We start from the raw sequence: 24,622 nt of genomic DNA on the forward strand, positions 1-24,622 counted from the left end.
GCAGCCTCAATCAGAGTGAGAATCTGACCAGCTAGCATTCACCCCACTTTCGCTTACTTGGGCACAGGTCCCTACAATAAGGGAATTATAGTGGAGAAAACTGTGTACAACACATAAGTAAATGTGAATTAGGGACAAATCTGCTAAAGTCTATTTAAGCCCACCTTGACGGAAAGACTGGAAAGAATCTAAGAACGTCTCGTGCTGCAAGAAAAAATTGATGTCATGAAGGAAAGAAAAAGTTCAACTTAGGTGTAAAATGTTAGTTTTAGTGCCTCCCAGTCCTGCTGACCTGTTGCTTCTCTGCAGATTTTGGTCCAGTGCATAGTACATTCCTGCTTTGAGGCTTCACATGGAATCCAAGAAATCAGAAGCCTAGCATTGGAAGAAAATGTGGTAGAATACAAAAATAACAACTTTCTATCCTACTTCTGTCCATGTCTCCTTATGACGGGATGTTGCATCACCTTCAATCAAAAAAGGAGTCTATTTTCCCATTTATTTGAGTCTGGGCTGGCTTTTTGACTTGCTTTGGCCAATAGAAAGTAGCAAAAATGATAATGGTTCAGTTCTGAGCCTATACCTCAAGAGTCCTTGTATAATTTGTTGCTATCATCCCCCTGAGAGTTAGCTTGGGCTAGCTTGCTAGAGGATGAAAGATCAACAGGAATGGAAATCAGCTGTACTAGTTAAGATGCATCATTTACCAGCCAACCTCAAGTATATCTTATGAGCCTTGTTGAGATTAGATGACTACCCACCTAAGCCTGACCCAAAGTGTCAAAATATAAAATTGTAAGCTAAATAGGTGGCAGTTATTTTAAGCCACTAGGGGTAGTTTGTTATGCAGCAGAGGCTAATTAGTACATTCTTACTTTACCCTTGTTCACCGTAAGGCTTGAGAGCATCTAGACAGCTAATTGCTTAAATTGCTCTGCCTACATACAACCATTATTCTGGAGTAATCTTGTAGGTCTGGAAGTTCTTGAATAAATGACATGAGGTGCACAGAGCTAGTTAGTGTTATAAGAAGATGGGGCATTACTCGCCAAATCTTCCTAATGTGTGCTGGCAGGTTTGGCAGACCTTGGAGAATCAGTACTCTGGACCAAATTAGAGAGTCAATTGATGAGGTAAATTTTGAAAATTACATATAGGAGTTGAATATTGATAACGAATAATTTGTGGAAAGAAATACTTAGTACTGGAACTGAGAAACTTAAATACTTTTCCAGGAAAACAAACTTATGAATGATATTTATATAATACAGCCCACGATCAAAGCTTTTATATGGAGTACACGCCCTGTGTCAAGTAGTTCACCAGGGACTTGTATATACTTTAACTCATTGAACACTCAGAATACTACAACCCTCAGAGGTGGGTATTGTTTCTAGTTTATTGATGACTATGGTGAAGATCCACAGAGATAAAATAATTTACCAAAGGCCCCATCAGTAGTAAGTAGGAGAAAGTGGTTCCAAACCCCATTTGGAATAGATGGCTACAAGATGGAAGGTTAGGTAGGGGCCATTTAGAGACAGAGGGATACAACTGACTTTAAATACATGTAAAGGGATAATGTTTGAAAAATAATTTATTGCTCTGTCTTGTCCTCTTAACTGACACGTGACCGTGGGTCATTTAATCATTGTTCTCCATGGCCATATCTCTTTGTCACTGGAAATTAAAACCTATTTCTTTGGCCACCCCTGGCTTTTGAGTATTCTTTTAGCTATAAGCTTTTGTTAAATTGTACTAGATTCTTTTTTGATAGCCTGTCTCACAAGACTGGCAAAATGGAAGAAAAGACATAAGCTGACATGAAACCACTGCTTTGGTGAAGACTACCATTAGCCTTCCTCCTCTAGAAAGAACCTCTGAATTTTAGTCAGGCACATATCTATCTTATCTACCTCTCAGCCTTGCTTGCAGATAGTGTGGTCATATGAGTAAGTTTGGGCTGAATGTGAGGTGGAGAGAAGGTAGTATTTACCTTTCAGCTAGTGGCCTTAAAAAGAGGGAACCCTTTTTTCTAAATGTTCCTCCCTCCCTTTGATTGTAGTACAGAGAAGATGGAGCTAGAGCAGCCATTTTGGATCATAGGTAAAAGCTAAGCTTTCCACCTTTGCTGAAAAACTAACCTTCTCAATGGAGGTGTTGCTGTAACTGCCCATTTGCTGTTTGAAATCCCGACTCAGCTGAATGGTCCAGGCCGTGTCATTGATCTTCCATAAGGATTCTTTGAGCAACTGTTGTAGGAAGCGGAAGTTAGGTATCAATATGACAGTTTCATGTGCTTTCTTGGTATTTTTTTTTATCTTTTAAAAGTTTAAATATATTTTAAGTAGTATTATTATTCCTTTTCCCATAAAATAACTGGTTCCTTTGAAGATTTTCCTCTTAGTTTATTCTAAAAAAACATTTTCTGATATGTTCTGAATTTGCACTGAGTGTAAGATACGCAGAATGTGGAAAAGTGACTTCCTTTTCTTCCTTTGAATAAACGTTGCTAAAACACGTAAAATAGATACTAATCCAATCTGAAACTTAAGGTTGGCATTTTTCTAGTTTTGATAGATTTGGAAAAACTCCATTTGTTAATATTAATTTAACTTAATACATACTTTTAAAAAACCCAAACAGGATGGAGATTTTTGGAATCAAGAATTAAATATCTTAAAGAACAGGCTCATTTTGATGTACAGGTATATTTCTGCAAACTTCAACTCTAATAACTAAAGATTCCTGGTTTTACCAATACCTCTGAGACAGGGTCACAATCAATTATTTGAACCTATATCCTTCTTCATTGAACAATACATAGAAAGGTGTTCTTTTTCTTTTTGACACATTGCAATATATATATTGTTTCTCCTATATTTTTTCAACTTTAAGCTTAGAAGAGGACACAATGCCATCAAAACCAATGAAAAGAATTGTATGCATGTTCTTAATAGGAGCTCATTTGTGGGTTCTTTAAAGAAATTAAACAGTTTTGGAAATTTGAGAGAAGAAGCCACGTGCAGACAGTTTTGGGAAAAGAAGGCCAGAAATATATTCAAAATTGGAAGAGAAAAGGGAACTGTTGTCAAGGCTTCCCACTAGAAAAAAATATTTTTCTTCCTAGTAAAAACAGTTATTTTAAAATAATAGCAAAAGGAAATCTGGTAGGAATTTTGAGAGAGGGAAGGGAACATAAAAGAACCATAAATATAGGAGGAGAGGGAGATCCTAGAATTGAAGACCAGGATAGTAGAGCAGTCACTTTCAAATCTTATATTGGATAAGAATCACTGATGGGAAACTTTAAAACATGCCAGTTCTCAGGTACCACCCCCAGAGATTCTGAATCTGGAAGGGATGGAGATAGGAGGTGGAGGAGGTGCTATGGAGAGATCATTGAAAACTGTCTCTTCTAAGAAGCCATAGGTAATTCCTAGGTGGGTGCCTTATAAACTGAAAACCTTCTATATTAAAAGTCTGTGGGCTTCTCTCTTCCTGCAAGTTTCTGAAGTCACATCTTTATAAAGCCAATGTCCACCGCCTGTCTGCAATGTACAATTTCTGGGATTTGGTATCACCTGTGGCACTGTTTAGTTGTAAAGCTGCAAGAAGTTTACGGGTGAGACACGAAATTCTTTTTTGGAAAACGGATACAATGCAGCCCTTTGTTTTTTAGACATTAGCAAAAAGACACCTAGCCACAAATAGAAGAGGAAGTGTAGTTGTGTTTAGGGGCACAGAAGTGGAAATTATATTAATCTGTGTTTCATTATGTAGCTGGTAAAATAATAAATTTGCAAAAAGTAAAAATTCGAAAACTAGAGAAGATTTAAGAAAGACACAGGAAAAATATGGCTGAATAAATCTTCAAAACTGTCTGAAACTTAATCAAGTGGATTTAAGACTGTTGTTCAAATTACGGCGATTAAAGAACATTATCCTTAAGTGATCACTTTTAACATTCTAGTTCTTTTCCCAAGAAAAGGAGAGTTGTTTATTATCCTCAGGAATCTAGTTCCTTTAAATTAAGATGGGTAACTTTAGCAGATTTCATCATGCCATTATAACAATTATTCTAGAAGCAACCCTTACCTGAAGCAGCATGGTTTCCCATAGAACAATACTGATGTTCTTTCCTAGAAATAAAAATTGATATACTAATTGCAAACAAAACAAAAACAAACAAACAAAAAAAACAAAACAAAAAAAACCACCCCAAACTCAAATTTTCCCCGGCCAGGTCTCCAGTGATGCTGGAGTTCTATTTTAAGCTTTCTTTTTGCTCAGCATGCTTATTTGAGATCAAATTTACTACATTGGCAATTTTAAAGTGCTAGGTAGGGAGAAAGTCTTCAATCCATTATATAACAAATCTAGGCTTTTTGCTCATTTCAATGACTACTGAAACAACCATACTTTGATATTCTAACATGAATTACCCATTAATAACATTTTAGGCTCGGTATGGTGGCTCACACCTGTAATCCCAGCACTTTGGGAGGCCGAGGCGGGCAGATCACAAGGTCAAGAGATCAAGACCATGGTGAAACCCCATCTCTACTGAAAAATACAAAAATTAGCTGGGTGTGGTGGTGCGCACCTGTGGTCCCAGCTACTTGGGAGGCTGTGGCAGAAGAATTGCTTGAACCTGTGAGATGGAGGTTGCAGTGAGCCAAGATCGTGCCACTGCACTCCAGCCTGATGCCTGGCAACAGAGCAAGACTCTTGTCTCAAAAAAAAAAAAAAGTTTTAGAACAATACTAAAATAGAATTTCTCTAGATAAAAGAAAAAGACCAGAGCAAAAGTAAAAATTCCTGCTGAGAATGTTACCCACTAGGTGTTCTTGTAGTATGAATACTGGCAGAGAAACAGAACAGAGAGTTAAGAAGTGAAACAAAGCTATCTACCTTGCATATCAAGCTCATTGTTTTTATTGCCTAAAATGAGCAATAATGGCTTTACACAGAGAAATGGTGCATCATTTCTTCATGTTCTTGCCTCCCTGGGTAAAGACCTAGCCCCACTCCCTCATACCTTCCAGAGGCTGCAGAAACTCAGGTAAGCGTGTTTTCCATAGGTCTACCAATTTTGGATGAATTATCTCAGGCAGTATCTTCAAAAGCCCTATAGCACCAATCCCGCGTAACTCCCCTAAACCAGCAAGCATAGATATTACCTGAAGGATAGAAGAGAAAATGCTCATCAATTTTGTTTAAAAAGCCCATTTATTTTTTCCTTTTTATCATTGTTTCAATTCCTTTGATTGCTACATTGGATAATCTTTTAACAAATAATCACAGTCTATTCTTATTGTTTCTAGAATGAAGCTAATGCTTAGATAGACCTTCTCCTATTTCTTTTTCCCTGAGGATGAAGGTAAAAAAATACATGGGACACACCAACCAAAAATAAATGGAAAGAACACTTAGATATATCAATTAATTAAATAAAGGCACCAGAAAACTGTGCTAAAGTAAGTGATCCATGTGGGGCCAAAAAGAGAGATAGGAAATCCAAACAATAGATGTGGAATTTGTTTGATGGTACTTATGAATGATATTCAGTATATGTTTACTTTAAAATTATAAGTAAAGTTTAACAAGTATTTCAGAGTGAGAAGGTAATTGTGTCAATAATAAATATTCATGAATGTCACTAATATAGAAGAAAAAATTTATTGTGCCTTTTTAGTGTTTCTTTTGGTTTGGAGTATCTATGTAATTTATATTAGCATTTATTTGGAACTAAATTATCCTTATCAGCTTAAATATGTTCTATTTTGGCTCTTTGTAACTCACTCACCAGAAGTCTGGCCAGTAGCTGCTGTGGTGAAGGAAGTTTCACTAGAAAGAGAAAGCAATTTTTATCATCACTGTAGGGGTTAGAGTTTGGGATTAGCTTTAAGAACAAAGCACTGTAGCCTTCCTAGAAATGGATCCCTCATAATAGAAAAGCTTTGCTGAGCTTATGAATGTACAGACCAGCTCCTGTAGAGATGACAAGTGCTGTGGACTCCTTGGCACTGTAATTCTTCCTCTCCTCTGCCATAATCAGAATTCTGATGATACTAAATAGGTGGTCCAGAGCTTCTGTGTATTCCGCAGGTACCACAAAAGTCAGAATCTTTGGCCATAGCAACTGTGGAAAACAGGGCAAGATGCAGGGATTACTTATTCATTTTTATTATTTCTCCCTGGTCCTCACTGCATGTTTTTCTCTGATTTAGAAGCTTTTCAGGTCAAGTCAAGATGAGATCATTAAATGACACCTCTGCACAGCACATTCATGTTCAGGTATTAGCTGTAGAGGGTGTTGGTCAGTGTTTCTCCACGGGGATGTTGCTGGAATGTGGGGCAGGACAACTCTTTGTCTTGAGGGACTGCTCCAGACACTAGGGGAAGGCTAGCATCCCTGCACCCCACTCACCAAGTGCCAGTATTCTTCTTGTCAATGTGACAATAAAAAAAAAAATCCCCCAAGTATTTCCCAATACTCAAGGACTGGAGTGTGACTGCCCCAACTGAGAAGCTTAAGAGAGGATGGTGAATGGGCTACTGCTGTCCTCTGTGCTTCAGGCTCTGATCTGCCTACTCTGGAAGTCTGAAACATTGTGTTTTCTTTAGTATGTTTTATGTCTGTCCCTTAGAAAACTCTCTTGTCCTAATGGAAACCTTGGTGTCAACTTGTACCCTTCTCTCTTCTTTGTCATCTATATTTAATCACCAGACTCAGTCTTTTTTCACTGTAAGATCTGTCATGTCCTTCCATGTCTTGTTTCTATTGTAATGAAATTGCTGTAGTTTCTATGAGTTGCATCTGATCTCCTATATAGTCTATTTGCTTTTATCTACTAATATGTCAATCTACTGATTCCTTATACTTATCATTTTAAATGTTTAGCTCTTGCTTAAAATGTTTTTTGGTTTACCAACCATAAGGTAAAAGTTTGGCATTCCAGGCCCTTTAGGGTTTGATCCTAGATTATTTTTTCATCATTTACTTCTATATCAGAAGGTCTTAAACTTTAGTATGTATCAGAAATATTGGAACTTAGTTGATTGTAGACTTTTGGTCTATATGTCCAGTTTGGCTGATTTAGTAGGTCTGGTATGTGACCTAAAAATCTGCATTTTAAGCAAATATCCCAGATAACTCAGGAAGCACATATCATCCTAGATGAAGCTTCTGAGCTACCACTTAGTGGTATAGTCTATTGGTTGTCTTCTGGCTGTGCCATGTACTTCTGGGCACTACAGATTCCAAGGTTCTTCCTTTTGAGTTTCAAATGAATCAGGTCTACAGTGAGGCCTGAGAATGGCTGTTTTTAACACTTTCCCAGATGAATAGGGGAAGTTTGGCATTGGTTGCATTAAAACTACTACTCATGGCTGGGAATGGTGGCTCATGCTTGTAATTCCAGCACTTTGGGAGGCTGAGGTGGGTGGATCATGAGGTCAGGAGTTCGAGACCAGCTTGGCCAACACAGGGAAACCCCGTCTCTACTAAAAATTCCAAAAAATAGCTGGGTGTGGTAATCCCACCTGTAATCCCAGCTACTCAGGAGGCTGAGGCAGGAGAATCACTCGAACCCAGGAGGCGGAGGTTGTAGTGAGCCAAGGTTATGCCACTGCACTCCAGCCTGGGCGACAGATCTAGACTCCATTTCAAAAACAAAAAACAAACAAAAAACACCACTACTCATTGCTTAATATTTCTGGATGTACTAGAGGAAGAAGAGAAATAATATATTAATATTATATATATAAATTGTCATGAACTATTTAGATGTAAAATTCTTTATGTTAATTAATTCAACATCTGTTTTTGAGGGACCACTATGTGCTGGTCACAGTGTTGCAATACACTTCCTCTAGTCAGAGCATCAGAAAGCTGATGACATATGGAGCACAAACTCATGTCTTTATTCCTATACATGCTGGGCTTTAAGAAGGTGACCAAAGTAACTGTAAGTGGTGACAAAAGATCCCTTACCTGAGGCATTCCAATGACCAGTGGGTCCAGGGTTTTTAAGACCTCAAGGCTTGTTTCTCGGACAGATTCCTCTTCCTTTTCATTCTCAAGAAAGTTAGTTTTCACTCTTTTCTCCTTTAAGAAAGATCAAACAGACGACTTGTTAATGACTCCTAAGGGTGGTTCCCTCTGACCTTCCTTGGGTTTGTTCTTATACTCTGGAGTAGAGGATGTAGTCACTCAATTTAAGGGGCTCATGGAACTTGGGCCTTCAGCATCTAATCCCTGTTTGAAAGGGCCCCTTGGAGGAATTTGTTGGAAAACATACCCCTTGCTAAAATAGAGAAACAAAAATTGTGAGGCTCTTTTGACTGCAGATATCCCCTCCCTTTCTCAGGCCTTTGCGATTTTCTTCAAGGCAAATTTTTCAATGTATGTTTCTTTGTGGAGTGAACCGTGATTTCAGTTGTGACTAATTTGCTAAAATCACTGAGATCATAAGCACATGTTTTTCAGCCTATTTATCCAAAGAAAGCTGACCTCAGTTGCTGTGGTCTGAATGTTTGTGTTTTCCCAAAATTCATATGTTGAAATCCTAACCCCCAAGGTGATGATATTAGGAGGTGTGATCCTTGGAAGGTAACTAGGTCATAAGAGAAAGGCCCTAATGTTTGGAATTCATGCCCTTATATAGAAGACTCTGGAGAACTAGCTAGTCCCTTCTACCATGTGAGGACGCAGTGAGAAGGCACCATCTGGTAGGAAGCAGGCACTCACTAGACAACCTTGGACTTCCCCACATCTTGAACTGTGGGAAATGAATACATGCTGTTTATAAATCACGATTTTATGTTATTTTCCTTTATATATAGTGAGTATGTTTTTAAAGGATTTTAAAGCATGTTCCATCAGCATACAGCTTTTTCTCATTTATATAACAGATTTCTGTTTGTGTACAGTAAAGGGTTAGAACCCTAATAAATTTATTTATGATTTCAGAAGTGTGCTATTTTAGAAATGCACACCATAGAATTTACTTCACTGCTCCATAGTATTTCGCTATAGAAGCCTGAATGAAGTAAGACATCATTGCAGCAAGTATTGATATCTCTTTTGCTTTCTCTGAAGAAATTCAGTCTCTGTGCCCCTCTCCAGACAACCCCAATCCAAGCCTTTTATGGTGAGGTTAACTTAGGGAAAACTGATTTAACCTATTTTGTATTTATTATAAGTTAGAGGTTATTTTAGCAAAAAAAGAACCGAGAAAACTAGAGGCTGTAAAAATTATCAAAAAAAGTAATGACTAAAATATTACTTCAAAATCAGTTATTTCATTGAACTCCAGTCATTTTTAATTTTTAAAAAAATCATTTTTTTTTTTTACTGTACTCTTGTGACAGATTCAGGACCCTAGTCATTTAAAAAATAAACATAGTTGAGTGGACTGTACTTTTTACAGTGCATCGCTCAGAACTGTAACCTCTGCATACCAGATTCCTACTTGATGTCACAAGCTGGGAGAAGATATATTCGATCAATGGCCATCCTTCCCGAGCTTCAATATAGGACTTTTCACACATGCTTTGGATGAGGAGAAGAATAGAATTTCTTACCTAGAGTAAGAACAATGCAATAGTAACATTTTACTGTGTTTTGCAGAAGGAAAATTTACCTTCTTTTATTTTATAATCTTAAGGATAATTAAGTGGGAACATTTTCCAAAAAGGAGCATAAATTGAATAATATTATTACAGGTTGAGTAATCCTTATCCAAATTGCTTGGGATCAGAAGTGTTCGAATTTTGGATTTTTTCAGATTTTGAAATGTTTGCATTATACTTACTGGTTGAGCATTCCTAATCTGAAAATCTGAATTCCAAAATGCTACAATGAGCATTTTCTTTGAGTATAACCTTTGAGTGTCATATTGGTGCTCAAAAAGTTTTCGATTTTGAAGCATATCAGATTTCCTTTGGGTTAGGGATGCTCAACCTGCATAAATAGACGGAGCAGAAAGTGACTGATAGGTTATGAGCCACCAGAAAGTCTCTCTTTAGCCAAAATCTTTCTCCTTGGCTCCCAAAGACATATTGTCTATCACTGTATATTATGAATTGTTGGGTAACTTTGGGCTAAAACACTGCTTCACTTCTAAAATACTCAATGAAAGATAGCGTATTGAACTACAGGCCCACAACAGTTTATTCACAATTTCAAAGTCCAAGCAACTATGAAAACTGGAATCTTGTTTCTTAAATTTAGTGCCAACTCATTTGGTGGCAAAACCCAAACTGACCTGTTTTTAAGCTATTTGTAATCTTAATCTATGTTGTGTGGATATGCATACATTTTCTTGCAGAAATAGTCATGAATTTTGATTGTGGGATACTGTCAGAGTAATGTTTTTCTAAAATCTGGAAAATTGTCAGTTCTGAAATATATCTGGCCCCAGAAATTAGAGTGAAGTTTTATGAACTTAAATTATAATGTATGTCATAATTTGGTTTTAATTTGTTTATTAGGTTGCTTCTCTGGAGAATAGAAATCTAAGAACGAATCCCTTAGTGACTAGGTCTTTTAAAAGAGAGTGGGAAGAAAAAAACTCATTTTGAACAGGGAAGCCGAGTTACATGGTGGCCAAAACAATTAGCATTAAGGCACTGAGGAGTCTACCTAGAGAAGAGGTACACCTTTTCTCTGTTTTTGCCTGGAGAGCTGGCCTTCCTTAAAGATCTTTATTCTATCCCAAACTCTTCTTGTAATCTTTTGTCTTCGTCAGTTACAAGCCAGGTTGGTTTTGCATAATCACTCTACTGCTTTTATTGCAAAGCTTTTGCTACTTTAAACTTAGTCACTGGCAATCGAAGCTTCTTAAAGGAATTTATTCCTCTTAATTGGCATCTGTCTAGCATTTTATTCCAAATAAAATGTGATATTTAAAAAATATAATAAAATTGATAATGTTTCTTGATTTTTTCCCCCTAGTATAAGTTCTATAACTTCTAACTAGAACATTTTTTTTTTTTTTTTTTTTTTTTTTTTTTTTTTTTTTTTTTTTTTTTTTTTAAAGACAGAGTCTTACTCTGTCATCCAGACTGGAGTGCAGTGGTGCAATCTGGGCTCACTGCAACCTCCACCTCCCGGGCTCAAGTGATTCTTGTGCCTCAGCCTCCTGAGTAGCTAGGACTATAGGCATTAGCTACCACACCTGGCTAATTTTTGTATTTTTAGTAGAGATGGGGTTTCACCAGGTTGACCAGGCCAGTCTCACATGATCCACCCGCCTGTGCCTTCTAAAGTGCTGGGATTACAGGTGTGAGCCACTGCACCTTAGAACATTTTAACCAAATAATCAGAAATATTGAGCAAATTATTATGTGTACAACTTGGTCTAGGTGGTGCCTGGTTGGAAAGTAGGATGTCTATGCTGAGAACAAGGTTTAGGGATTATTTTCTGGATGAAGACACATTATCTTTATAATTAACAAGTAATTTTAAACTATCTGAAGTATATTGGCATAGTGAGGTAAAGTCTCTTTGCTCTTAGTCTACTCATGTGTGAATTCACTGATTTCCTACAATTATTTTAAATGAGCAAACTGAGATGTCCTTTAGCTGTGTATACTTTAGGCCTCTACTTTAATGAAGTTTATCTTTTTGGAAAAGATGGAATCCTTTTAAAAATGGAATTGGTCACAGAGCTCTTTATGAAATAGTCTCATAAGCAGATCCTTAAAGAATCAAAATCATTTCATTTATTCCTAAAACTACTATTGACAAAATAACAGTTTCTATTAATTATCTTACTTTTGTACTGAGATCACTCATGACAATTTTGACTGTTCTTTCTATTGAAATGATGTGATTCCTCAACCTGGGCTCTGAAAGACAGAGGGAGAAATTGAGAGGTCTGACTCAATAGAAGCACAGTATGCTCTAGGGTTGATGAAAAGCTATTAGGGTTATGGCACATAATTGCCAAGTCTCTTGTCTTTAACAAGTTACTTTTTTTCAATTCCCTCCCATCCTCTTTGTTTCCAAATCTTTAATGATGTCCAGTGCTCTGTTTCTTATTACATTTGTTTTATTTTGTTTAAAATGTTAGGTTCCATAGTGGATTCACTATACCATCCCTGATGGATCAGATCTAAATATTGTGAGACTGCTTCATATTCATCTGCTGATTCTTCAGTAAATCAAAGTGCTAACTGAATAATAAAAAACTATATTATACTATGCAAAAATGAATTCTTGTATTTTAGCAAATCTAAGATTCACCAATCTTATGATGCACCATTATTTCATATTGTACCAAAAAAATAGTGGCTAATTACAATTAAAGATGCATTCAATTGTAAGATGCACTCAATGTTATGAAAATACGTGCTTCCTGGAATTAATAAAATATGACAATTCATTAAATTCTGCTTTTTTCGAAATGTATCAATCGCTAGAGAATTGTACACTCCCTCCCACCCACCCCTTGTTATTGGACCATTTAATCAACATATAAGAGCTTCTAACTTCTAACTTTGATTCTCAAAAATTCTACTCATCATTCTGAACCGGGTGTATCCATACATATTACGAAAGAAGAGAAGTAACTAAAAATGCCTATTGAGAGGGACGGTAGATTGTAGAAGACCGAGAAGACAGTGTATCATTTGCACATGATGTTATATAAGCAACCAAAAGACGTAGGATAGTATTAGAGAGTGCATAGACTTCAGTCTGCTTCTTGGCATGAAATAAACCACATTGGCTTCAACTCTCTTGCTTACCCTCAGCATTGACAGCCGATCTTAACAAAGTCAAGATTCCCATTCGAATGGCTTCATTATTACTTCTTATTTGTTCATCAAAAAATTCCATCAGCTCTGCAGGAGTGGACTGGGCTGCAGGTTCAAGAAATACTAGGGTTGTAAGAACTCATTTTCATCCTAGGTGAAGTACTTGTGAATGGGAAGAGGGAAATTCACCAGGAAGATTATTCAAGGCACTCTTCACTTGGTAATTTGATTTTATTGTGTCCATGCTTATTTAGTATCACAGATACTAAATTCTGTGGTACTAAAGAAGCATGGACACAATAAAATCAAATTATTTTAAACAATTTTTTTTTAAAAAGGAACTTCCTATTTTTAGTCTTGTCAACTCACCCCAGGTTGGTTCGTTCCTAAGAGAGCTTGCTATGCCTAGGCCACTTCTGTTCATACCTGTGAATGTGACCTTATTTAGAAATGAAGGTCTTTGCAGATATAATGAAGTTAAGAAGGTCATTAGAGTGGGCCTAACTTTAATATGACTGGTGTCCTTATAGGAAAAGGAGTCGAGATCCAGGGCACAGTAACACCACGTGAAGATGGAGGAAGAAATGGCAGTGATGCTTCCCAGCTGTGAGAGCTGCAGGGGTTGAAGCAGAGAGGGGTGAAAAAAGGCCTGGCTGGGGGACAGTGATTTATTCTAGAAAGTATCAGGGGTGGCTGGGTGCGGTGGCTCATGCCTGTAATCCCAGCACTTTGGGAAGCTGAGGTGGGGGGATCACAAGGTCCGGAGATTGAGACCATCCTGGCCAACATGGTGAAACCCTCTACTAAAATACAAAAAATTAGCTGGGCATGGTGGTGCGCACCTGTCTGGCTACTCAGAAGGCTGAGGCAGGAGAATTGCTTGAACCTGGGAGGTGGAGGTTGCAGTGTGCTGAGAGCGTGCCACTGCATTCCAGCCTGGCAACAGCAAGACTCCATCTCAAAAAAAAAAAAGAAAGAAAGAGAAAAAGGAAAAAGACAGTATCAGGGGCAAAGTGAATTAGGTAGGTAGGGGTCAGGGAGAAGAGGAAAGTATAGAGGCAGAGGGTCTAGTCAGGAGAGAAGTAGAAAGGTATGCATACACATGACAGAAAGATATGCAAGGAGGTGGAAGTGATGTGTTTGGGGGAGTGCAGGGGTTCAGGAGGCATTGGATTGCTACTGTCCCTCCTTCTCAGGGACTATATGGGAGCATAGTTTTGTATTCTGACCCTGGGATGTTGGTGCCTCGCATGCATCCCACATCAGGCATTCTAATCAGGCGATGGATGGAGTTGTAACGTAAGGTCAAGAAGAAAAAGAGAGTGAAGGAGGGTGAGAGAGACAGAGTGACTGATGGTTAAAGAGAGGTGTAGAGACTAACAGAAGACCAGAAGGAAAAAAGGGTGACTTTGAATGTGATACAGATTCAAATAATCTCAAATACCAAAAAAAAAAAAAAAGGAATTTCCTATTTTTAGGGTTGTCAATTCACCCCAGTTTTCCTGGGACTTCCCTGGTTTGAGAACTGAAAATTTTATCTCCCTGGACCTAGCCCAGTCCTGGGCGCCCTGACGTGATTGGCCATTCTTCTGGTAAAATATGCCTGGTAAAATATACCCCACAAGTTCCTAGGAGGAACTTGTGGGGAGAGGGGCAGGCACAGAAAACTGAGAGTTAAAAAAACTATGTGTGTGAAAGTAGTTAATGTGACCTTTGCCCACCTTTTACCATTGTCATCATCATCACTTGGGGACATTTTTATTAAAAGCCTTCTGGATGATGATCCTACCTAGAATGAGAAAACAGCTTGAAGCTTCCATTTCATTTTCCTTTACTGGAGGCTCTGGAGCTCGGCAGATCTGAATGGGGGTGGAAATCAGTGGTAGATGTGAAAATCAGAAAACGGACTGAAATTAAAAATCAGAGTTGACAGCATGGTGCTCTTACCTGCTGGAGTAAATTGATAAAGATGGATCTTCTTAAGCTCCTTGGAAGGCCAATGTCATAAAGAACCGCTGCAGTCAGTATTTGTTTTAGGCTCTAAAGTGGAAACGCCCACAGGTTAGTTGGAGGCTGCCAGTGAAGCAGCTGCACAGGATGTGGAAGGCAAATAAATAATCGTGTTTTGAGAGGAAAAACAAGCTCCTCACCTTCCCGCACTTACAAGTTTTTTTGAATGATTCTGGCCCCTTCCACTGTGTTCAGTGCCTTAGCAACTTGGAATGAACATACTTTTTATAAATTTTTTTTTTTTTTTTTTTGAGATGGAGTCTCGTTCCATAGCCCAGGCTGGAGTGCAATGGCACTGTCCTGGCTCACTGCAACCTCCGTCTCCTGGGTTTGAATGATTCTCCTGCCTCAGCCTCCTGGGTAGCTGGGAATATGAGCATATGCCATCACGCCCAGCTAATTTTTGCATTTTTAGTAGAGACGTGGTTTCATCATATTGGCCAGTCTAGTCTCGAACTCCTGACCTCAAGTGATGCACCTGCCTGGGCCTTCCAAAATGCTGGGATAGCAGTCATGAGCCAGTGAGCCAGGCCCAGAATGAACATTCTTAATCTCTCTCTGAAGTTCCCACCACCCAGTGATACAATCTTTTTCTTACCTCACATTCCTCCAGAGATATTTAAATTCAGCTGCCCAAAAAGAAATTAAGCTACTTAGGCTAGTTTAAGACTTAATAGCCTCTGGGTGGGTTGCATTTGTGTTCTCTGATTCAGTTCCTTTAGGGTATGGCTCCTACCTGAGTGACATGGAAATCAATCTCTTTGTCTTTATATTGATTCAGGAGCCAGGGCACCTGGCCCAGGGCGTATTCACAGAAGTCTTCCCGATGCAGCAGCAGACTCACTGTGGGCCCGTGGGCCTTCACGATGCTCAAAGTCTGTATAGGCAGCAAACAAATATCATTTCTGAAACTTCCTTAATGCTTTTCATATGTTTTCAGAGTACTAAGAGCTTTAGGTATGCCTCAAAACTTGCCTCATTGCTTTCAGCCAAGAAATAGTTCTTTAAATTCTTTAAAATCTTTAAAAAATATTCAGGTTAAGATCACTGCATGGGACATAGCTATATTTGTATTTATACCTGTATTTATACTGATACTCATTTCAATACTTGCCCTTCTCTCCTATTTTTTTATTTTATGGTAGTTTTTTGAAACAGAGTCTCTGTTGCCTAGGCTGGAGTGCAGTGGTACGATCTCAGCTCACTGCAGCCTCTGCCTCCCAGGTTCAAGTAATTCTCCTGCCTCAGCCTCCCCAGTAGCTGGGATTACAGGCGCCCACCACCACGCCTGGCTAATTTTTGTAAAACCAGATTTTATTTTATTTTTTTGAGATGGAACTCTCTTATTTTTTTAAATCTCTTTCTAACAGTCGCTTTCTTTCAGTATATTAAGCAATCTAGAATTTACCTCATCTCGAAGGATCTTCCTTGATTCTACCTCACTTTGATCCCAGCTATTACCCCCACGTGATTCTGTTTCTCTTTCCTGCCCTTGGAGCAAAGCTTTTTGAAGGTATGGTCTCTCTCTCTTTTTGAGATGGAGTCTCTGTAGCGCAGGCTGGAATGCAGTGGCGTGATCTCGGCTCACTGCAATTTCCACCTCTTGGATTCAAGCAATTACCCTGCCTCAGCCTCCCGAGTAGCTGGGGATATGAGGGCACACCACTGCGCCTAGCTAATTTTTTGTATTTTAGTAGAGACAGGGTTTCACCATGTTTGAAAGGATGGTCTTGAGCTCCTGACCTCGTGATCCGCCCGCCTCGGCCTCCCAAAGTGCTGGGATTACAGCTGTGAGCCACCGCGCCTGGCAGAAGGTAAGGTCTTTATTTGCTATCTCTACTTCTAACCTCCCATTCACCTCTCAATCCACTATAATCTCGCTACCATTCTGTGTGGAAAATCAACAACTTCCAGAGTATGAAATACATAACTGTGATAAATTCTAATTATAAAAATGTAGAAATCACAAATGTTATGATGATGAAGAAGAGATAGTACCATAATGCCCACGGTAAACACTGTTTGGTATATTTTAGTATATTTTTTATTTATTTGACTTACTGGTGTATTTTGGTATATGTTTTATTTATTTTACTTTTTCCTATTTTTTCTATGAATTTTAATTTCTTAAAAATTGACGTCGTTCTTACAGAGTTCTGTATTCTGCCTTTTCTATCTAATGTTTGATAAATTTTTTGTACCAACTAAATTTTACAACAAATTCATCTCAAAACTTAGTGGCTAATGGCAACTGTCATTTATTTCATTAAAGACTATGTTTTAGTTGGGTGGTTCTTCCACTACACATTTCCAAGTAATGGACACTTGTGAAGATTTTTTTTGAGTGCCACACCACTCAGGACGGTAGATCTTTGCTTCTTTCTTGAAAACTTCTCCTTTCTAAGCTTCTAAGACTGCATTCTACTTGACTCTCCTCTGCTCTTAGCACATTCCCTATTCTCCGTCATGAGTTCTTCTCCCTTGCTTTCCCCTCGATATTGATGCCTTCCAGAGCTCTACTTTTGGCGCTTTCCCACTGTGTATACTCTCTTTAAACAACTCTATCTAAATCCACTTATTTGGTTGTCACTTATGCAATGATGATACTCAAGTCTATATGTCCAGTTTTTGCTTTTCCTTTTTAACTCCTAACCTGAATATCCTCAAACCTACTAATATCTCCACTTGGCTGTACCATAGGTGTTAAATTCAAAATGTCTACATCAAACCCATTTTGTACTGTCCCACATTTGTAATTCTTTCTCATTTAAATTGATGATCTCAAGATCACCTGAGTCAGAAACCTAGGAAACCATCCCAGGTGCCTCCATTGAAATAAGCATTCTATTCATTCTGGTTATTCTATTCTTCAGCATCTGACTCCTCTGATCAGTTCCATGAACACTATGTCAACTGATCTGTTCACCATTTATGAACTGGAATATTTGTATAGCCTCCTAGCAGATAGTCTTATCTTAATCCACCCCATACCCCTCTATCTTTAATGTTGATATTAGAATGATTTTTCTACTACGTTACTCAAATCCTTGCTTAGAACCTTTCAAGGGTTTCTTGTTTATTAAAAATAAGTCCAACTTGTATGTGGCATCTCAGGCTCTTCATTATGTCACTAAGACCATCTGTCTGGCTTCATTTCTTTCTGCCTTGTATCTTTTTTTCTCTCTTCCCTTCCCCTTCTCCCATCACACTCACTCAGGTGTGCATGATACCCCATTTTCTTTTTTCTCTTTCCTTCCTTCCTTCCTTTCTTTCTTTTTCTTTCTTTTCTTTTCTTTTCTTTTCTTTCTTTCTTTCTTTCCTTCTTTCTTTCTTTCCTTCTTTCTTTCTTTTTTTTCTTTCTTCTTTCTCTCTCTCTTTCTCTCTTTCTGTCTTTCTTTTTCTTTCTCTTCCTTCCTTCCTTCTTTCCTTCCTTTCTCTTTCTTTTCCCTTTCCTTTCCTCCTTTCTTTCTGTCTGTCTTGCTCTGTCACCAGGCTGGAGTGCAGTGGCACTATCTCAGCTCACTGCAACCTCTGCCTCCTGGGTTCAAGTGATTCTTGTGCCTCAGCCTCCTGAGTAGCTGGGATTACAGGCACGTGCCACAACACCCAGCTAATTTTTGTATTTTGAGTAGAGATGGGGTTTCACCATGTTGGCCAGGATGGTCTTGATCTCCTGACCTTGTGATCCGCCTGCCTTGGACTCCCAAAGTGCTGGGATTATAGGCATGAGCCACCATTACCGGCCTAATGCTACCCCGTTTTCAACTGCTGCCTCAGTAAGTTTTAGTCCCTCTGTAGGGAATGCATCTTCCCTGTGGCGAGCAGCTTCATGGGCTGCAAGGATCAGTTCCAATGCTGCAGCTCACCAGGGCAGTTAAGTGCTTCTCTCTCTGTGCCCCCTTATCACTTTGTGTTCCTTCTGTTCACTTGCCTGGCTCTTCCTGCGGGAAGCAAGGAGACTAGTCATTAAACAGTTGCATTCAATTTGTTTTCCAGGTGCCTTGAAGAAAATACTTCTCTACAGGGTGTTTTTAAAGTTCTATGTCGTTAACGATTTAACTACCCCAGGATGTTAAAAAATAAATGCCTTAATAATTTCAAGCGTTGAAAAGAATCTAAACTAGAGAGAGTTGCTAAGTGTTCAACCTTTTAAAACAAAGCAATGAAGAGACCTAAATGGGATGTCATTTAGCCTGCCTAAAAAAAAAAACTGTAGTAATTAAGCAAGATAAAGGGAATACACTTTTAAAACAAGATACATGTGAATGCATTTTGTAACCTATTCTCTACAAGGACAAGGCACTGCAGTATTTTGAGCAGCCAAGTATATTCTTTAGATGCTATTTTATTTAATCATGATATTCATAGACACAAGAAGCATCTGTGGACTGCTATTTTTCCTAATTAGTGACTCAGCTCAAATATGAGCTTTAATATATAAAATGTGAAATATCTTTTTTTACTCATTTTATCTTATTTATTGTTCTTTCTACATATGGAAATGTCAGTTTCATGAGTGTGGGATTTTGGTTTATTCACCGCTATAACCTCAGCATCTGCAACAGTGTTTGGCATGTCATGGGGATTCAATAAACATTAACTGAAAGAATAAATACGTAGGAATTTGAAATAGATGGAAAAAAGAAAAAATTATAAATCTCATAAAATACAACCAATGGTTTCCAAAGAAAACTGAGCCTAGTTATCATGTCACAAAGAAAAGAGAAATTTCAACCAGCATATAGGGACATCCAGCCTGAGGCATCCTGAGGCCCACTCACCTGCATGGGTGAGGCCAAGGGAGCCCACTTCTCCATTATATACCGGAACAGCATGAAGATCTTGTCAGACAGTCGGTTGGCATCCAATCTGGGATAGGGAAAATCTCTCCAGTGGTTGACATATTTGTAAATGGCTTTGCTAAATTTCTCAAGGGCTGCATTTAAAACACACAACCACAGACTGAGAAAAATATAAAGATGGACAGACTATAAAATAATTTGAGAATAGAGTGCCGATGATTAGTAAATATGTAGTAGTCTCTATATGATCTTACGACTGCATCAAATACACATACAAAAAGTGCTCAGCCACAATAATGAAACGCAAATTAAAAGCATAATGAGACACTACTACATGCGACCCAGAATGTCTAAAATTTAAGACAGTCAATGGCAAGTGTTAACAAGACTAAGATGCAGCTGATATTCTCACATACTGGTGGTAGAAGTCTGAATTGGTGCAAGCACTTTGGAGAATTCTTTGACACTATTTAACAAAGCTGAATATGCATTCCATTCGACCTAATTATTCCAGTCTTATGTATATAACCATTAGATATGTGTACATATGAGCACCAAAAACTTATACAAGAATATGTTCATAAGTGCTTTTTGTTTTGGTAATAGCCCAAACAGAATATAGTCTAAATATCTGCTAATAGGTAGAATTCTATTACTTTCCATAGATAGGTAATAGAATACAGATATATGGACCATAGCTCCACAGAACAATATGGATGAATCTTAAAAACAGGCAAAGCTAATGCTATTTCAAGTTAGAATTGTGGTTACCCTTTGAAGGTAACATGAGGGGGCTTCTGGGTCCTGATCTCCCACTTCTTGACCTGAGTGGTCAAGTTCACTTGGGCAAATTCACTTTGAAATAACTCATCAACATGTACACTTCTGATTTGCGTGATTTTCTGTGTCTGTGTTTTACTTTAATAAAATTAAGAAGTCTTAGGCCTGCTAAAATACCATTTGGAACACGAATCCACATATATTTGCATGATATGCATAAAATAATAATTTTTTTCTTCAGCCCTCATGTGGCGCTCATTTCGTTAGATAATAGAAAAAATTCATTAGTCCATTCTTCAGGGACTCCTCACATTCACAAAATACTCTGGAAAAGACCCTGTGCACATTAGCTGTAGAGTTGGCCATTTATTGGCTCATTCAGTCTCTCCAAACTCCTTATAATTTCCTTGAGATTCTACTGCTACATTTTATCATAATTTAGTTCTTGGCGTGTGTGTGTGTGTGTGTGTGTGTGTGCGCGCGTGTGTGTGTGTATGTGCATGTGTTTCTAACTGACCTGTAAGTAACCTGAAGAAAGGGATTATCTCTTGCTGGTTCATAATATGTGAAGTAGTCAGCACAATGTCTGCTAATTTACTGATTGATCAAATGACTAGGTATGGATGAATAGCTGGATGGCTGAATAGCTGGCTGGCTGGATAGCCACTCAATTTGATACCTTTTCTTTAGTGGCAGTCAGGCAAAAAGTTCCTTTAAAACCAGAGGGCACTTAGATAATTTTATAACACAGAGAATTCCCTTAGCAATGTTCATGAGTATTTCCAGTTTTATTTAATTTTACATTCTTGGTTGTTAATATTAAAAGGAGAAATGCTGTTAGACGCTCCAAAGTTTATTTGCAGAAACAGTGTTAGCTATGATAATAAGTAGGAATAGTAAAAAGTATTGAGAGTGGGTTAAGTCTAGTACAGCTGCACAGGTTCCACAGTGAGCCTGTCATAGTTGACAGTCCTGGCTCTGCCATGTACTGGCTGTGTGACCTGAGGCAATCTGTTGAAACTTTCTAAGCCCAATGTTCTCACTTGTAAAATGGGAAAAAATGTTACCCGTCTAATGTGGTCGCTGTGAGGGTTAAATGAAATAGTAATCTTAAAATGTCCAGGGCAGTGTCTAGGCACATAGCAAGTTCTCAATATATATCAGATAAAGATATTACTTTGGTGACAGAACTAGAGGAAATGGGAAAAAATGGAATAGAAGAGCCTTGGTGGATTGGTGAAGAAAACATTCCTTCCAGTGTGGGCTTTTAAATTACAAAATAGTAGTGTTAGAGTATGTTGGAAGTGGAAAGGAACGTAGCAATCACTTCTTCTGATGTTTTCAGATATGAAACCAGGGCTGAGAGAAGGGTAGTGTCGCCTGATGGCTCAGTGACTGAGCAGAGACAAGAGACCAAGTTTCCAGTCTCATCCAAGAAACCTCCCTGTACACTGCAAATGCTGCTTCCTACTAATTCCAGGCCATGTTCTTCTCTGCAGACTCTTGATATCTGTGATATATTTCAGTTTGGGGTAGAAGAGTTTATGATCATAGTTCACTTGCCTATTTTTCTTGATTTTGTGATTGCTTGTATTTTGGTTACTTGTCATTATTACAATATTACATTATAATCAGATGCCAAAATTTAACCTCCCCTAAGAGCTGGTAAGTACTGACAACCATTGCCAAGAAAGTGTCGTCCAATTAGAGAAGGAGGTCAGTTGAAATGGAAGTTGTGCAGGGCAGTGAAGATGTCGACTGGGTGGTCCTATAGACCTGGGTTTGAATGCCACCTCTGTGTCTCATTGACTGTGCCATCATTTTGGGAAAATTCCTTACTTTTCTTGAACCTCAGTGTCTCATCTATACAATGGGCAAATAGTACTTATCTTGCAGAATTGCTGTGAGGATTGAGTGAGATAATTCCCTGCTGAGGGTTTTACATGTGGTAGGCGCTCAGTAATTGGTAGCTATTATTATTCAAAAGGATAAGGTTGGAGTTAAAGAGGAAACAAGACTTTTGGTCAATTTATATGACAGTTCATAGTCTGGTTTTAAGCAAAGAGGAAATCATCGGGATACCCACCAATACAGAAAGTTCCCTTCATCCTTTCATCCTCAGCCAGCCTGAGCATGGTTTGCATGGTAAGAAGGGTCATCGTCATGAAAGGAATACTCTGGGACACTGCAGTGAGGGGCAGAGGGGAGAGAGGTGTTATTTATCTTCTCACATTTGGGGTTCTGTGACTCCAAATCAACAAGAAGCATTTCAGGGCTGCGTGGAGGAGGCAGATGAGGTGTAGTAGAAAGATGTTTCTGTAATTCCCCCATCTACACCCCACCTTAATACCAGGCTGTAGCTAGAAAATCAAGAAGGGGCTGGTTGAAAATAAGGTTTCAGCTACACAGGCACCTGTACCTGTTGTTAAGTGGCAATTATTTGGAAGGCAGCTATGCTCACCACTATACCACGAATGCTGCCAGCAATTGCTTATTTAGATAATTAATTTATTAATGTTGATCTTTCTTACTAGATCTTTCCTGCATCCCTAAAGTATATGTAAACATATGTAACAGGTGTTGCTAAATATCTGTTAAATAAAGTAGTGTAGAAATAAATGGTAGAAATCCCTATTTCACATAAATGTTTGGTGGTTTGTAGAGTACACCTTACAGAAAATGTGCTTCTGCAAATGCAAAGCTGGATAAAGGAGAAGGTGAGGATGGGAGAAAGTCTGGCCAAATTCAGAGCAGTCTGGACTAGTGGCTGGGCAGCAGAATCATCCATGCTCATTTTAAACAGCTGCTCACATCCCTCTATCAATATTTCTTGGTATAGAAGAAGGTAGAGATGTGATAGGCACTCAGGAAGTGGTAGCTTCTTCTAACATTTGCTCCCATTTAGCTTTTAAAAAATTAAGAGTTGCCATTTCCCAGGGAAAATGTAGAGAATATTCTCCTATACCATAGCTGATTGCCAATTCAGCCAGGGCAAGCACAACGAATTCATTTGGTAGCTCTAAGATCCTGAAGTTATTTTGTACTTCATACATCACAGAATTGAAATCATGTGCAGCAAGAGACACCAAAACCTCACCAGCTAGCATTCTGATTTCTCGGAGAATCTGAGGAGAAAAAGAAAAATAACAATAACAACTAGAAAAAGAGCAGAATCAGTCTACAGAGGGGAGCTAGTCAACATAATATTTATGTATGCATTTATTTAGTTTTAAAATTGTAGATTCAGGGTACATGTGCAGATTGGTCACCTGATTCAATCGTGTAATGGTGAGAATTGGGCTTCTAGTGAACCTGAGACTCAAACAGTGAACATTGTACCTGACAGGTAATTTTTCAACCATCACCATCCCTCCCACCTTCTCTTCTTTTGGAGCCTGTGAAAACATCTACTGACCCCCCAAATCTGCAAGAAACCTATGAAAACCAGGGTTTTTTTTTAAGTGCAGTCAAGTTACCAATTCTTTCCCAGCTATGGACGCCTACCAAGAATTGTTTGACGTGGTTTTGAAACAGTCCTGTTCTCCCTTTGTCCCTACGCTAGAGGAACATGAATAGTATATCCATACTATTTATAAATAGTATATCCATATACTATTTATGTTCCTCTAGCGTAGGGACAAAGGGAGAACAGGCTGTTACAAAACCATGGTGAGAGATTCTTGGTAAGTGTCAGTAGTTGGGAAAGCAGAGGTGGTTTGAACATACTAAAAAACTGGTTTTAATAGAGTTCCTGTAAACTTGGAGGTCAGTAGATGTTTTCTTGCTGATTGACCTGGTACCATGAACACAAGACTTACATTTTATGTTTAAGTGATGCAAATTACTGTGGTTGAAAGACTGAAATGAAAAGTGAAATGAAGTGGGCTAGGAATTGAGAGCTTTGGTTTTGGTGTTAATCTGGCCTAATTATCTCCAATATTGGTGGTATTGGGAAAGACTTCTGATTTTGGTGATGGTGAGCTAGGTAAATTTGATCAACCTCCCCTGAGGAAAATACAAAACATCCAGATAAGATACGAAAAATATATACACATAAAACCATCGGCAAGCTCACAATATAGAGTGGAATGAATTACTGAGTTGAGGTATGGAAAAGATTATTGATCTAGAAAGATAAGCCCTGCATTTGAGGCTGTTTTGTTGCATTTTTAAGGCAATAGAGTTCAGGGCCAACCACCAGCGGTGAGACTCTGGCCACCTCACCTCTTGTCTTTTGGGCTGAGACACCAAAGGACTGTGTT

At 38.4% G+C, this 24,622-nt stretch overlaps 1 protein-coding gene across 1 annotated transcript in view; it reads right to left on the bottom strand.

The window, feature by feature from the left end:
- Positions 1–24,622, bottom strand: part of MROH2B (maestro heat like repeat family member 2B) — a 70,407-nt gene that overhangs the window by 40,385 nt on the left and 5,400 nt on the right. The window contains exons 4-18 of the mRNA XM_037740170.1: positions 23,326–23,485; positions 22,447–22,545; positions 19,560–19,714; positions 15,515–15,655; positions 14,716–14,808; positions 14,558–14,627; positions 12,760–12,873; positions 11,786–11,859; positions 9,469–9,591; positions 8,000–8,113; positions 5,989–6,145; positions 5,810–5,850; positions 5,042–5,183; positions 4,099–4,142; positions 2,145–2,252 (exon numbers count right to left, since the gene is read on the bottom strand). Of these exons, the coding sequence (XP_037596098.1) occupies positions 2,145–2,252; positions 4,099–4,142; positions 5,042–5,183; positions 5,810–5,850; positions 5,989–6,145; positions 8,000–8,113; positions 9,469–9,591; positions 11,786–11,859; positions 12,760–12,873; positions 14,558–14,627; positions 14,716–14,808; positions 15,515–15,655; positions 19,560–19,714; positions 22,447–22,545; positions 23,326–23,485 (1,635 nt within the window). The remainder of the gene's footprint in view (positions 1–2,144; positions 2,253–4,098; positions 4,143–5,041; positions 5,184–5,809; positions 5,851–5,988; positions 6,146–7,999; positions 8,114–9,468; positions 9,592–11,785; positions 11,860–12,759; positions 12,874–14,557; positions 14,628–14,715; positions 14,809–15,514; positions 15,656–19,559; positions 19,715–22,446; positions 22,546–23,325; positions 23,486–24,622) is intronic.

Source organism: Cebus imitator, unplaced genomic scaffold (assembly GCF_001604975.1).
Source record: "Cebus imitator isolate Cc_AM_T3 unplaced genomic scaffold, Cebus_imitator-1.0 Scaffold80, whole genome shotgun sequence".
NCBI lineage: Eukaryota > Metazoa > Chordata > Mammalia > Primates > Cebidae > Cebus > Cebus imitator.